The sequence below is a fragment of the Protobothrops mucrosquamatus genome, unplaced genomic scaffold, assembly GCF_001527695.2.
Source record: "Protobothrops mucrosquamatus isolate PMUCROS unplaced genomic scaffold, P.Mucros_1.0 scaffold399, whole genome shotgun sequence".
NCBI lineage: Eukaryota > Metazoa > Chordata > Lepidosauria > Squamata > Viperidae > Protobothrops > Protobothrops mucrosquamatus.
The window spans coordinates 386,078-401,865 of record NW_015386730.1 but is presented as its reverse complement, the minus strand read 5'-3'; the positions used below and the strand labels follow the sequence as shown (position 1 = coordinate 401,865).

General features: G+C 44.4%; 1 protein-coding gene across 1 annotated transcript; it reads right to left on the bottom strand.

The window, feature by feature from the left end:
• Positions 1 to 4,465: 4,465 nt before the first annotated feature.
• RBM42 (RNA binding motif protein 42) lies at positions 4,466 to 14,344 on the bottom strand. The gene is made up of 10 exons (XM_015816080.1): positions 14,193 to 14,344; positions 12,277 to 12,430; positions 12,014 to 12,101; positions 10,709 to 10,774; positions 10,464 to 10,630; positions 9,580 to 9,720; positions 8,392 to 8,595; positions 7,087 to 7,207; positions 6,407 to 6,601; positions 4,466 to 4,877 (listed from the first exon to the last, which is right to left on the bottom strand). The coding sequence occupies exons 1-10, from the start codon at positions 14,342 to 14,344 to the stop codon at positions 4,765 to 4,767; spliced, it is 1,401 nt and encodes a 466-aa protein (XP_015671566.1). The 3' UTR covers positions 4,466 to 4,764.
• Between the last annotated feature and the right edge of the window lie 1,444 nt (positions 14,345 to 15,788).

Sequence of the window (15,788 nt, the reverse complement as noted above, 5' to 3'; positions counted from 1 at the left end):
AAAAACATTGTTTTAGATGTTCCTCCCTAGAAAGAACTATCCACAAATTCAAAACTAACAGTACTGTTACTGTACTAGCTTTCTGTTTGTAGGAATGCCTCATTCTTATTATTACACACACTGGAATCCACCACCTCCAGGCTGGAGTAGCATAGTACTCTATAATCCTATGGGTATCAATTCAAATGGTCAGGAGCGATGGTATTACAAGCTGTTTGTGTGTATATAGACTAAAGGATCTTGGTCCAATAGAACAGTGTTTCTCAACTTCTGCAACTTTAAGATGGGTGGACTTCAACTTCCAGAATCACCATCCCTAGCATGCTGGCTGGGAAATTCTGGGAGTTGAAGTCCACACATCTTAAGGATGCTGAGGTTGGGAAACTCTGCTGTAGAGCAAAGGGGGAAAGTTATCCCTCAAGTGCCAGTGTGTCCCTGTGTATCCCACTTCACTTAAAGCATGTCTAAAATTATTAAATGATGGATCTGAAAGGGGCCTTAGAAGCAATCTAGACAAACCCCATCCAGTGTAGAAATCTTGCACCTGCAGCTCTCATACCAGACATTCTCCCTCTTTGAGGACCTCTGAGAACTCGCTGCTGTCCAAGACAGATTGCTCTGCTACTAAATAGTTCTTATCAACGATGATGCTTCTCTTAAAAAACCCTTTTTTCCAGTGTTTAAAGAACTGTGTTTCTAGTTTTAAATGCTGAATTCACTTGCTGAAAGGTAGGACCGTTGTGGTGGAAGAAACAGCTCACTTTTTGCAACACTGATGTATGTGCACTCCTCTATGTGCATAAATCAGGATTTAAACAAAGTATTTATATCATTCCAAAGATATAGTGACCCCAGCCCAGGTAGAATGAATGGAGAGAGACCAGGGCGTGACTGTTCTGCAACAAATATTCCTTTACACAAATACTGTCAGTCCATTTTCAGTATCGGCAATGGGCACAGTAGCCAATAACTTTCAACATACCAAATAGAGGTAGTCCTCAACTCACAACCACAACTGAGCCCAAAATTTCTGTGGCTAAGCAAGGCAATTGTTAAGTGAGTTTTGCTCCTTTTTACAACCTTTCATGCCAGTGAATCACTGCAGTTGTTTAGATAATAACACAGTTGTTAAGTGAGTTTGGCTTCTCCATTTTTTGTTTGTCAGAAGGTCGCAAAAAGTGATCACATGATCCCGGGACACTGCAACCGTCATAAGTACATGGCAGTTGTCAAGTGTCCAAATTTTGATCACATGACCAAGGGGATGCTGCGGTAGTTGTAAGCGTGAAAAAAGATCATGTCACTTTTTTTTCAGCGGTTGTAATTTTGCTCATCAAACGAATGGTTGTAAATCAAGGACTGTCTGTGTATGGAACCTCATACACAAGGGCAGAGGTAGGCAACCTTGGCTCTTTTATGACTCGTGGACTTCAACTCCCAGAATTCCTGAGCTAAGGTTGTCTACCCCTGCACAAGGGGATAGTGCCTGTAGCCCACAAAACCACATCCGCAACAATTTAACTGTGTTTTGCAACACAGAGATGTACAGTACTGCACTTACTTTTGTGAATATTTTTCCCTCTCCAACGCAACCAACCCCCACTTCTCTGTTCTAAAACTCCCATCATTTTGTACTTGTCTACTGTGTATTAAAAGTTGTGCTGTGGTTTAACTGATGAAGCTCTGTGGATTTCATGGGCGAGTCACAGCAACCCATGGGTGATGGTGGGGGAAATACCCTTGAAGGAATGTGGGGAACGTGAACATCTGTGAGAGTGCAAGGACCAAAATGTACAACATCATCAAATGCTGCAAGTAATGGATTTGTGCCAGATGTTAGGACACAAATAGGGCACAGTGGACTTTTGTGATGCTGGACACATCATTTTGGCATCATTAAGGTTTGCTGCAGATGCTTCCAGTGAGGAACCTCATAATAGCACTTAGACTTATATACCGCTTCACAGTGCTTTACAGCCCTCTCTAAGCGGCTTACAGAGTCAGCCTCTTGCACCCCAATAATCTGGGTCCTCATTTTACCGACCTCAGAAGGATCGAAGCTGAGTCAACTTTGAACCGGTCAGAATCGAACTCCAGGCTGTGGGCAGAGTTTAGTCTGCCACATTGCATTCTAATCACTGTGTCACCATGGCCCAGTAATCTTTCAATTGTTGTGATAATGGAAAATAAACATAGCTCAGGACTGGCTCTTTGTGAGCTTGGCAATCTTACCTATGCGGATGTTAATCACTGAAGTTACTAAGAAAGTTAACGAAATGTCTATAAGGTAACTGCTAAGCAGAGAAAACACCAAAATCCCAACAATTTTCCAAGTATTTCCTTCTCTCATTGATCTTTATATGTTACACATTTGGTTGACCATAAAAAGAAGGCTTTGCAGGCCAAGGATAAGGCAGGTGTAGGTCAATAAGTTAAAAATAAAAAGTATCCATCCATTCTTGAGACTCTTTCAGATTTAATCCTCAAAACTATTTCCCTAAAGCAGTGTTTCTCAACCTTGACAATTTTAAGGCATGTGGACTTCTACTCCCAGAATTCCACAGCCAGCATTGCTGGCTGTGGAATTCTGGGAGTTGAAGTCCACATGCCTTAAAATTGTCAAGGTTGAGAAACACTGCCCTAAAGCCTTTAACCTAAACCAGTATTTCTCAATTTTGGGAACTTAAAAGATGTGTGGACTTCAACTCCCAGAATTCCCTAGCTTCAACTCGAGTTGAAGGCCAAGCATCTTAAAAGTTTCCACGGTTGAGAAGCCCTGGTTTTAAGGATATAATCCCAGTTGGCAGGAAGGCACTAAAGGTCATAGAAACCTCTACCCAAGGATTTGGGGAAGGCTTATATGATCTGGTTAGACATAATCTCAGTCCGTGTTTGCACTGTGTGGAAATACGAGAATTGTGGGCAATCTGTAGTCAAGAAAGCTGACTTGACCCAAATTTTCACAGCAAAGTATCTCCCAAGTCTGCTCCCAGATTGCTTGCTGAAAGAAGAGAGATACAACCTCTGTCAGCTGACATGTGGGGAAAACCACCTTATTTGGGGACATGTAGGCTAGGACTATAGCCTCTCTCACTATATCTGAACGTCTTCTGAAGCAGTTTCATATTTCTTTAAGAGCTAGTTAAGCCCAAAGGAAAACTTTGAGCTTTTTGCAATCTTTCAACCCCTTCCACCTCCTGCTCGCTTATTTGTTTGGTCAATGGAATTTCATCTGTCTGAACAGCTGCTGCCTGCCCCCATAAATCTCCTCTCCAATTAGAGTCAAAGCTCCAGCTTTTCCAAGCTTCTCCCATCTGCTTCCTGCTCTTTGGCTGTTTTTCCTGTTTGCTCAGCCCCAGGATAATATAAACACCTCCTCTAAGACACGCAGAGCACAAAGAGAAAGAACAATGCAGCAGCCACAGCTGGGGGGAGGCTGCTTCCCTTCTGATCCCCACCCTCTTACAAAGCTCCCCTTCTCACTGGGAACAACAAAGATTTTCGATTGTCCGCCATTTCTCTAATAGACGCAGACCAAATCGACAAGTCTGTATTCAACTGAACACTAATACATGCTTCCTGTCCCCAACCTGTGTCTCTCTAGGACGGCAGAGAAGGACTGCAGTGTTTTTTGGACTTGTTTCAATCAACAACCAATACTTTTTAACTATGAATGCCAAGCTAAGGATGTGCAGAGAGTCAATAGCACAGCTAATATACAACAGCTGGCCTACAGAACCTATGGAATTTTTTTAACATTCCCTGAGTACAATGCACGCTGTTCAGAGCGTACTCTATCCCTGCCACTTTTGTACAATTTACTAAGCTCCATACAGTTTGACTGATGGTGCATTAGCATGTTCGGTAAAACCAGCAATTGTGCTTTAGTGTGATATGTCAAATAGGTCCCGGTATGACTTTACCAGGAAAAATGGTCTTTGTGTATCCTGACCAAGTTGAATATTCCAAGGGTCTTCGTAAAACAATTCAGCGTGGCAGACAACATGACTCGCCAATATATTAATATATAACAATATGGAAAACATTCTATTACAGGGTAATCTGAGAATTCTGGAAGGGAGTCTGACTTTTAACAATATTTGGAATAGGCTCACGTTGGAATCTACCCAATTTCAAACAGAGCTCTGGGATGCTCCAGAAAATAATGTTTGACAAAAATTTCTAGAATCAGTATTAAAGTTGTGTTACGGTCATCTTTGGTCCAGCACACTGCTTCTTAGGGAAGGTGACCAGACTGCTCTGGAAAACCTACAAGCAGGACTCCAAAGGCCCCCAAACTCTTTCCCTTGACTTCCCCAACAATTGACTCTCTCTGGATTTACAAAATTTATAAGCGGACTGTTTACACCTCCACCGCTCTGAAAAACGAAGTAGCCACAAGACGACGAGATGCTTTAGGAAAGGGAAAGATAACAAGGAGAGTTAAATATAGTAAAAAAAAAAAGCATAAATTTATTGACTCAGCACAAAAGCTATTTCCCCTCAAAATACACCCAGAAGACTCTACAAATTGTGGTTCCTTACTATCAAACCAGTTAGTCTGGGGAACAGGGCGCGAGCACACAATGCCTCCATGCACATGAGCCTCAGGCCGGGGGGGGGGGGGGGGGGGGAGACTGTGCTATCCCAAACTCCTCTCCACTGCCCAAGTTCTCAAAATATGCATCTTCTCCAGCAGGCCCAGAGCTCAGTTCCTCAGCTGATTGTGAAGGCTGAAGCACAGCCCGGGCGATCGCTGTCCCATTACCTGAGGCCTAGCTTTTTCTTCTCTTTCTGTTTTTTGCGCACAATGTCGATATTGCGATCCTTCCACATGCTCTTGCGCAGTTTAATGGGCCGGCTGCCCACATATTTTCCTGCCACAAAAGAACAAGCAATGGTGTGAACCTGGGGAAGTTTAACAAGACGCCCGTCTGCTGAAGCCGAGCATTAAGCCAGGCTCCTGTCATTTTGGGATGGAAGTAACACTAATCTCTAAGGAGTGAAGTCCACAATTACCTGGAGGGTATCGAGATGAAGCTGGCAAATGTAATTTATCTGCACAACTAGGTTAGCTGGGTTCACGTAGTACACCCAAGCGATCATCTGGTTTATTTCAGTTGGACTTATCTGTCATATTATCTTCGCTATTGTGGTGGTGAAACCATAATTAATGGGTTTAGGGATCACTCCGGCTGTAGTGGTGCCTTCCATCAGCCAGAGTTAAACAAGCCATATTTTATTCTTATATAGGGACGTCATTAAAGCACAACTGCAATGTGGAAATTGACTCAAATTCCCTAAAATGGAACAATTTAGTACAAACTTTTTTTTAAAGCAGGCTTTTTATGGAGCTGTACCCTAGATCAGGGCTTTTCAACCTTTTCACCCATTGTACCAGTTTTAGGATATGGCAACATCCGAGTACCACCAGTTACCTAGCAAGGGGTCAAAAACTTGATGACAAAAAAAAAAAGTGATGAAATACAGGTAGTCCTTTGACTTACAAAGGTTTGCTTAGTGACTGTTCGAAGTTACAATGGCACTGAAAAAAGTGCCCCCCAAGCCACAGCTGAGCAAGACACCTGCCTGCCCACCCGGCTGCACTCTTTCTCCTGTCCGAGGTTTTCATTGTTGTGAGCATTTCTGTTGAGAATTGGCAGCGGGGGTGAGGTGGGGGGTGTTTGGTTTTTATTCCCCCCGTCTGCTGGGTGGTTGCAGCAGGTTTTGGTCACTTCACATGTCCCTGGGACACTGTGACCGTCATAAATACGAATCAGTTGACAAGCATCTGAATGTAAATCACAAGACCCTGGAGATGCTGCAACATTCCAGCTGATTGGCGCTTCTGGGCTCAGCAGAAGCGCCAGGAACAGCGCAGAGCTCCAGCTGGAGCCTGGCGCTGATCCTGGCATTTCCGCTGAGCCCTGACAGCCCTGCAGCTCCAGCCATCTCTCGCTCAGGCTTGTGCGGTGCTGCCACCGGTTCAGCTCATTCCCCTCCTCCACTACCACTTTTCTAGGATGGTCGCGTACCACCTGCCAGGTGCCAATGTACCACAGGTGGTACCCGTACCACTGGTTGAAAAGCCCTGCCCTAGATCAGGGGTCTTCAACCGTGGCAACTTTAAGAATTCTGGGAGTTGAAGTCCACAAGTCTTAAAGATGCCAAGGTTGAGGACCCTTGCCCTAGATTGGAAGTTAAGTCGTGGCTGAACTTAGTAGCCAGTTAGTAGATGTTTCCGTTTTCTTGGCCTTCCTTGAAAGACAGAACATTTCCATCACCGGTTCCTTCGTTTTTAGCTGGGAGTTGAATCTGGTTCTCCACTTCCATGGGACTTGAGCAGGACGGCCTCTTGGAATGGAATCGACCCCTCCCCATCCCCAAAGGGCGGCCTCACACTCACCATTCATTTCCCGCATAGCACGGACATAGTCATTGGGGTCTTTGAAGCTGACAAAGCCATAGCCTTTGGTTTTGCCTGTGCGCTTGTCCCGGATGACTTTGGCCTTTAGGAAAGATGGGTAGCGGCTGAAGGCACGGGCCAGGATGTCATCGTTCACCTCGTTGCCCAAGTCTCCACAGAAAATCCGGAAGTCATCTAGGAAGGAAGGATGGATAATGCAGGGCCTCAAGACAACAGAAAAACCTTCAAGGTGCATACACAAAAGGTGACATGAATCAGAATTTCGAGAAATTCCTTTTTATAGATTTTCATGGTTCTTGCCTCTCCAGTCCCTCTCTCTCAGCCCTAGAAGCAGGCAATAGCAGACCACTTCCGAAAACCTCGGCAAGAAAATTGCAAGGAGTTGTCAACACTGACTCAGTGGCACCAAAACAACAGACAAACAAAATCTCGAAGAGCATGGTTCATTCAAGACTCACACATTCTGATTTGGTTGGATACACAGGCTAGGTTATGCCGGGAGACTCTGAAGAGGTTTACAAACCCATGTATTTGACAAACACCAATCAATGAAGGGCCAATGTTGATGCCAATGTTAGGCTTGAGGAAAAATCATGGCCTCCACACCCACCCTTACCTTCCACTGTCTACCCACTGGCCCGCTCTAGTTGGATGCTCACCAGGGTCCCATTCAAGAAGGCTGGGGTCCTCCCAGCAGGTCCCAGCAGCAGTACGAATGCAACGCTTCAACTTCTCCTGCTTTGTCTTCTTCTTGTCTTCAGGGGTGCTCTCCATGACCGGCTAGGAGGCAAAGAGGAGCGTATCAAATACTTAAACCTATGTCGAAGAACACATCTGAAATTGAAGACTGTCCTTGGCCCAGCAGGCTAGAGAGTAAACAACACATGTAAATCCCACTGCTCTTTTTCTCACAAACTCCTACCTATTCATTACAATTCCTGACCCCGAGGCCCATTCACACAATACAGTGAAAATTAGTTAATCTAAGGATTTAGCTTCTGGGGAATGAAATCAGTTGGCATTTCTCTAGCTAGTCTAAGAACAGGAAGCCTAAAGCTGGAAGGGCGCTTCTCATGATCAGCAAGGCCCGTGTGTGCTCACACACCGCTCGTTCCTGCAGCGTATTAATACGCACATATGCTGGTGGCCTTTGAGTTTGATCACTTGGGCTCCCCAAGATTTTAGACTTTGGCTTTTTATACCAATGAGGGTCAGTACTTTTCTTTTTATTTACATTTATTTTAAAATCTTCAAACAGTAAAAGAAAAAAAACCAAAACAAAGATTTTTTAAAAAGAGAAGGACTAAAGTTAAGAAATATTACCCAGCTGGCTTTCACGCCTGACGGGGACTAGATTTCACTGTCTGCTGATGATTGGTCCAAAATTACCCAGCCGGCTTTCATGCCTGAGGCGGGACTAGAACTCCCTGTCTCCTGATGATTGGCCCAAAATTACCCAGCCGGCTTTCATGCCTGAGGCGGGACTAGAACTCCCTGTCTCCTGATGATTGGCCCAAAATTACCTAGCCGGCTTTCACGCCTGAGGCGGGACTAGAATTCACTGTCTGCTGATGATTGGTCCAAAATTACCCAGCCGGCTTTCATGCCTGAGGCGGGACTAGAACTCCCTGTCTCCTGATGATTGGTCCAAAATTACCCAGCTGGCTTTCATGCCTGAGGCGGGACTAGAACTCACTGTCTCCTGATGATTGGCCCAAAGTTACCCAGCCGGCTTTCACGCCGAACTCTCCTGGTTTCTAGTCTAGCTCCTTAACCACAACACCAAACTGGCTCAGTCCGAGAGGTTGTGTGAAGAAGGTCTATATCTCCTCCCCCTCCCTGCTCCCTCCATCCCAGAAATGCTTAGCTTTCAACAGCTTTGAATAGAAACATACAAATAAGACAACTGCTTTCAAGAGGAAGTTACTCACTGCCTCTGCAAAGAAATGACCACTGCTTATTACCTCTACGGGAACAAATCCAGCATCGGGTCCTCGGGGGCGCTTCCCTCGTGTAGGCGCCAGGTCATGCCCACGTAGCGACGGTAGCCGAGATTCCACGACCGGGGGCAGGTCTGTTTCTGGCATACTTGGGCCTATCACTGGCTCCTCGGTCCCAGCTGCCTCTTTCTCCTCCACCACAGGTGGCGGAGGCTCTCGATGTTCCTCCTGCAGAAGGCAGACGGAAGAGGTCAGTGATGCTCAGGAGCAGCACTGATGGGAGACCACCTTTTCCCATGATCCTCTAAGGCAGGGCTTTTCAACCTTTTCACCCATTGTACCACTTTTAGGATATGGCCGTATCCGAGTACCACCAGTCGCCTAACAAGGGGTCAAAAACTTGATGACAAAAAAAAGAGAAAAAAAGTGATGAAGTACAGGTAGTCCTCGACTTACAAATGTTTGCTTAGTGACTGTTCGAAGTTACAATGGCACTGAAAAAAGTGCCCCCCAAGGCATAGCCGAGCAAGACACCTGCCTGCCCACCTGGCCGCGCTCTTCCTCCTGTCCGAGGTTTTCATTGTTGTGAGCATTTCTGTTGAGTATTGGCAGCGGGGGTGGAGTGGGGAGTGTTTGGTTTTTATTTCCCCCGTCTGCTGGGTGGTTGCAGCAGGTTTTGGTCACTTCACATGACCCTGGGACACTGTGACTGTCATAAATATGAATCAGTTGCCAAGCATCTGTATGTAAATCACAAAACTCTGGAGATGCTGCAACATTCCAGCTGATTGGTGCTTCTTCTGGACTCAGCAGAAGCACCAGAATGAGCGCTGAGCTCCAGCTGGAGCCTGGCGCTGATCCTGGCGCTTCCACTGAGCCCTGACAGCCCCGAAGAAGCGCCGATCAGCTGGAAAGTGGCACTGATCCTGGCGCTTCCGCTGAGCCCTGACAGCCCTGCAGCTCCAGCCATCTCTCGCTCAGGCTTGTGCGGTACTGCCACCGATTCAGCTCATTCCCCTCCCCCGCTACCACTTTTCTAGGATGGTCATGTTCCACCTGCCAGGTGCCAATGTACCACAGGTGGTACCCGTTCCACTGGTTGAAAAGCCCTGCTCTAAGGAAGCTCAGCGGAGTGGTTCCAAGTTGTTTCCCTCCTGGGAGATGAAGAAGAAGTTGGAAAAGAGAACGGACACAAGTACCAGACTCACTAACCTCTTGTTTTTTCACTGGTGGAGAAGAATACACCGTAGGAGCTGCCTGGATGACTGTGGGGTTGACTTTTGGAGGGGCCACCACCGGCCGAGGAACAGGCACCAGTGGAGCCAAAGGGCCAACAGGCATTCCTGGCCCCACCTGGTGAAGAAGGAGCAGAACACAGACATAATATGCTTCATAAACTCTTGCTTTAAAAATGGTTTACTCCCTTTTGATGTGTGCCATTGTGCCCACAGTAAAAACAAACAAACAAACGACAATAAAGGTTATCTTATCTTATCTTAACCAAAAAGAAAAACAAGTATAACGAGACACAGTATAAAGAGAAAAAACATGAAGATAATTAAACCGTAGAAGAAATATTCTTTAATAAAAAAATACATTTAAGGAGATAAAAGTTAAAAATCCAATGCTATTCAATATCTTAAACAGCAGACTAAATCTTGAGCATGCGGGATTATACTCAGATTTCTTAATGTCAGTAAAAAAAACCTTTTGTCTTATCTACATGTGAATTGTTTTTTTTTACTGACATTAAGAAATCTGAGTATAATCCCGTATAATACTCAGATTTCTTAATGTCAGTAAAAAAATATTCACATGTAGATAATATAAAAGTTATGCTCTTGTGAGGTGGGCAGCCATAATGAGATACACCAGTGAATACATCTGCAGATCCTTTACAGAAGAACAATGTCAATCTGTGAGTATCAACAGAGATTAAAAAGAGGACTGCTGTTCTACACCTGCACATCTATTGCTCTTTTAAATTTATACTGACAAATCCTTCTTCATATAATTCTAAACCCACCTTTTAACTGAACTCAAAACTTGGCATAGCTCATGCTACCCTCCCAGCTCTAAAAGAGAAAGGTACTTACTGGGGGACCCGGACCCGGTCGCATTGGCCCTATGCTCCCAAGGGGTGGGCCAGGTGCTCTCTGCATTGGTGGGCCCATCAGCATCGGGGGCCCTTGAGGGCCTGGCATTGGGGGCCCAACCATGGGCTGGTGATGCGGTGGGCGCATCGGCATGGGCCGAGGGCCACCTTAAAAAAAAAAGACAGTGGTAGAAAAAGACAGGCTCTCGCCATCCACGGGGCTTAAAAAGTAAAAGGAAAGCTTACCTGCCCGCTGCAAGACATGAGGCACAAAGGTTGGTCGAAGAATGGGGGGACGTTGTGGGGGAACAGCTGGAAGGAAAAAGATGCTTTGAAAACTGAAGCAAATGGTTTCTATTTTACAAGCAATTTTCTTAGCCTCCTGGAGGAGTGGAAAACTCAACTCCTCCTGCAGTTCGCTGAGATTGTATATTGGGAACACAGAACAGAGTTGCCCAGTTCTGACGCCTACTTGGCTCCTAGGTGAGGTGCAGAGGAGGAAGAATGGGGCCTGTCGTTCCTCCATCATTTCCTTGCAGTCATTTCCATCTTGCTTTTTGTAACCAAGTCACCAAAGATCAAAAATTGATGTAGAATGCATGTACAAGAGAACTGCCGGGCAGGTTAGAAGGAAGGTTAAATTCCTGGAGTAGAAAATAGTGTACTGCCCTACGCAGTTCACCTTATGTTGTCATTTATGGCACTAAAGAGATGCTTTTTTGCATACCCTCAAATCTGCTCAATGGCTCAATTTGTAATGCTGTTTATTACCTTAAAACCCCTACATGGTTCTTCCCCAAAACAGGTTTTTGCCAATATGCTGGAGTACAATAATCGGATTCCCCAGCTCACATAATCCAAATGCCTGAGATTATGGGAACTCTAGTCCAATAGACCTATAACTACTCAAGGAAAACTATTATAAATGATTTGGGACCAAGATGCTTAAAAGAGCTCCATCCTTCCAACTATTAGATCAGTTGAAGAGAGGCCTATTAGACATGTTCCATGTGAGTGGCAACTGTTGAGAATATAAGTATCTCTGCTTCATTTCAAACACACTATTTCTGCCTTTAACCTGACCCATATTTTTGAACAAGATGAAATCTATTTGTTTCAACAGCTTTATAGCACAGGGTATTCTTGAAGATTATTGTTTTCAGCTCTTAGTTTGAATTATCCATTTTTTCTCCTCTTGTTGTTTTCTTAAATCAACATTTTGGAAACAATATTCTAAGAATTAAAATCATAATTTCTCAAGTACAATAAACTAAACTGCTTAAACGGGAGGGAGGCACCTCTATTCTTTCAGAAATAAATATCTTTCTCACTTAAAGCCACTGGTAAAGTTAATGTGCAGACAGGAAGATGATAGTTCAGCCAAGCCAGTGGTGGGATTCAGCCGGTTCGCACCACTTCGGCAGAACCGGTAGCTAATTTTTTGTTGCCCAGGCCCAGAATGGACTTCTGGAAGCGGCATCCACACAGAGAACTGGTTGTTCCCATATTTGAATCCCACCACTGAGCCAAACGCTTTGGAACGGACCCTACCTGGGCCTACAAATGGCACTGGAGGAGCCACAATAGGAGCAACTACTGTGGCAGCTGCTGCTGCTCGGGCGTCCAAGCTCTGCTGGACCTGGAGGGCATGAAGATAACAAAATGAAAGACCACTACATGGTAGCAAAATAAGATGAATAGTCATGTACAAAAATTTACAACATCAAAGTCAATCTAGTACTGATTTTAAATATTTCACTGAAAACATTCTAGCCCCCTGCATTACAAAGAATATAATTAAACAAACTGCTCACTTGTTGATAAGTGTTAGTAGCAATGATGGGTCGGATGACAGGAACAGGGGGCACTGCAGATACTGCTGGTACTGCTAGAGCAACTGGTACAGCTTCTATCACAGAGGCAACAGGAGGCAGAGAGACAGGAGCTCCAAGCACTTCCTGCTCAAACCTGGAAGTAATTATCAGTAGTCATATTACATTTTTGAATACTGAAGGATACAAAAAGCAAAATTAAATTCCCACTGAACTATGAAATTCAATGAATGGTCCAATCACTATCATTGGAAGGACAATATTAATATCACATTTAAAAAAAAAGCTATTTACACATTCCAGGTGGTTAATAAGTTTTGAAAATTAAATCATTAGTGGAAAGATAGACTATGAACAAAACGAAAACAGGCAATTCTTAAAGCTGCGAGTTATCAACAGCAGCAAAAACAACTCTGATACTTTTCTCCCACATTGATGTATAATATCTTGCAATAAAGAAAGTCTGGGATAATTCACAATTTCTATGTACAAATATGTTAAAATCCATTCCGTTTTAACTCTATGAATTCCCCCCCCCCAAAAAAAACTCTTAATTAAAACATCTCAGCATTTTAATAGAAAACAAAGCAGGTCTGAAAACTGTCAGCTATCACAGAAACCACAAACTGAGAGAGAGAGATACACAAACACACACCCCAGGTGTGTATGTCCGATATATAGATATAATTCTGAATATATATAGTGAGAGACAAAATGTCAGACAGAAAAACAGAGATTTGGAGCCTTTATCTAAACTGGGAAATACTAGGGATAAGTCCTCAGACAGCTTATCCAAGCTGTTGTAGATTCCCAACTCCGTTTCTTGGGAGGCTCATCTATCTTTTCTCCAAGTTTCCTACAGGCAAAAGAAATCTTCAGTTTTTCACTGTTCCCCCAAGTAAAAGAGCACGGTGAAAAAATGGGACTAAAATTAAATATAAAAAAGACCAAACTAATGACAACAGGTAGAACAACCAGGCTTAGAATTGGCAGCAAAGATACTTAAGTGGTGGAGACCTTCTGCCTTTTAACATCAACAATCAACAGCAAAGGAACAAGCAGTCAAGAAACACGGCGGAGACTAGCACTTGGTAGAACTATAAAAGCCCCGGAAAAGATATCCAGATGCTGCGATGCGTCTCTACCTACAAATATCAGATTAGAATCATACAAGCCACGGTATTCCCCGTGACACCCTAAGAAAGCAGGATAGGAAAAGTCTTGACCTTGGACAACCAAAAAAGGAAACCAGTGGATCTCTATGGAGATTCTCGGTCATCCAGGTCATGGTTGTCTCAAAGGTGCTTTCTCAAGAGGCAACTGGACCTGGTTTTTCTTTGAAGACGTTTCACTTCTCATCCAAGAAGCTTCGTCAGCTAAATGGATCATCAAACAAATCGACCCAAGCTCAAATTATCCTCCTTTGGACACATGATGCAAAGACCTTGGAAAAGGCTCTAACGCTCACAGTATCATCTTAGGTCCATTTTTATTTATTAGTATGTCTAAATAATGTTCACCCATGCAACATGGCTGTATTATTTTTATCCTTCTCATACGTTCCAATGCCTTCTCTTATTGGTATGATCATTATTATTACTTTGATATTATGATTACTTTGTTTTGCATGTACACTGAGGGCTTATGCACCGGAGACAAATTCCTTGTGTGCCTATCACACTTGGCCATTGAAGTATTGTAATTTACCGACCGACCGCTATCGGCCCGACATTTGGGGCTACAGATCCCGTAAGCCCGGGAAACGCGTCTCAGAATTGGGGATTATAGGAGCGCCCGTGTACGAAGCCACCCGAAAGGTCCAGCTCAAGTCAAAGGAGGTTCTGCATAAACCACCGGAATACACCGAGCTCCTCTGAGGCCAACTCTCCTCTACTCACAAGGCCATCTCGGCTTCCATTTCCTTCAGTCTCTCCTCGCCGCTTTTCGCGCCTCCCCCCGCCGCCGCCACGGCTCCGGGCCCAGGAGCCCCTCCGGGCACCCCAGGGGGAGCTCCTGGCGGCGGGGGCGGCGGCATGGCAGGAGCCGCCATGGCTCGAGTTCTTCAGTCCGGCCCGGTCCCTCTAGCAGCGTCCGAGGCCGACTTTCCTCTTCTTTCCGGCGCACAGTTAAGTGGTCAGTAAAACTTCCGGGGCTTCTTTCGCTTTCTAGCGGAAGGCCGAGCAAGCCTTTCCTAGAGCATACTTCCGGTTCGAAAAAGAAAGGCTCTCCTACTCTATGAGCTGGGTGGTCTCTTGTCGCCTGAATGCTCCCGCGCTTGGCTTGAAGGAAGCCCGGCGTCGTTTTACAGATCCGCGTTTGCGGTCAACGCGCAGAAAAATGGTTAACTATCTTGCATCTCCTGGCATCCTTTCCTTTTTGTTTGCATCAAGACTCCTTTGCCTGCAAAATCGATCCAACAAGATTGCCATCCCTGCAGAGGGGTGATTCCCGCCACAGCCAAATGATTGCAAGAGAAATCCGTTTTTATACTAGGAAAACCGGTGAATTACCAATAGGTTACTGTAATAATCATAATAGTAATAATAATAAAGTTGGAAGGGACCTTGGAGGTCATCTAGTCCAACCTCCTGCTCAGGCAGGAAACCCTATACCATTTCAAAGAGGAAAAATAACAGCTCTCAAAAGAAACCAGCAAGGCTGCATAAAGAACTCTCTGATAAATTGAAAGATAAAAAGGACAAGTATAGAAAGTGGGAAGAGGGACACATAACTATGTCAGAATATCAGCAAATAGCCTGAGCCTGCAAAGACCAAGCGAGGAAAGCTAAGGCTCAAAATGAACTAAGGCTTGCGACCAAATTCAAAAATAACAAAAAAAAAAAAAGCTGCTTTCAACATGTAAAAAACAAGAAAAAAAGTGAAGGAAACGATTGGTCCATTAGTGGGTGAAAGTGGTAAGAAGGTGACTAGCAATAGGGAGAAAGCAGAACTATTTAACTCGATTTTTGCATCTGTCTTTACACAAAGGGAAAAAACAGACCAACCTATCAAAAATAGTGCCATAAAAAACAACATAGAAATACAAGTTAAGATAGGCAAGAAAATGGTAAGTGAACACCTGTCCAGCCTAGATGAGTTCAAATCACCAGGACCAGATGGATTACACCCCAAGATTCTCAAGGAACTGGCAGATGTGATCTCAGAACCACTGAACTATATTTTTCCAAGATCCTGGAGCATTGGGGAACTACCAGAGGACTGGAAAAGAGCTGATGTAGTTCCCATCTTCAAAAAAGGAAAAAAAAAGGATCCAGGAAATTACAGACCTATCAGCCTGACCTCAATACCTGGGAAGATTCTGGCAAAGGGAATCAAACAACGAATTAGCGAACACCTACAGGCAAACAAAGTCATTACTCAAAGCCAACACGGGTTTGTCAAAAACAGATCTTGCCAGACAAATCTTATTGCATTCTTTGACCAAGTGACAACATTAGTGGACCAGAGGATATAATTTACTTGGACTTCAGTAA

Coding starts and splice junctions, on each gene's coding strand:
- RBM42 (XM_015816080.1), bottom strand. CDS start 14,344: ATGGCGGCTCCTGCCATGCCGCCGCCCCCGCCGCCAGGAGCTCCCCCT. Junction 12,431..14,192: donor ATGGAAGCCGAGATGGCCTT/GTGAGTAGAGGA, acceptor AATTACTTCCAG/GTTTGAGCAGGAAGTGCTTG. Junction 10,631..10,708: donor TCATGTCTTGCAGCGGGCAG/GTAAGCTTTCCT, acceptor TTTTTTTTTAAG/GTGGCCCTCGGCCCATGCCG.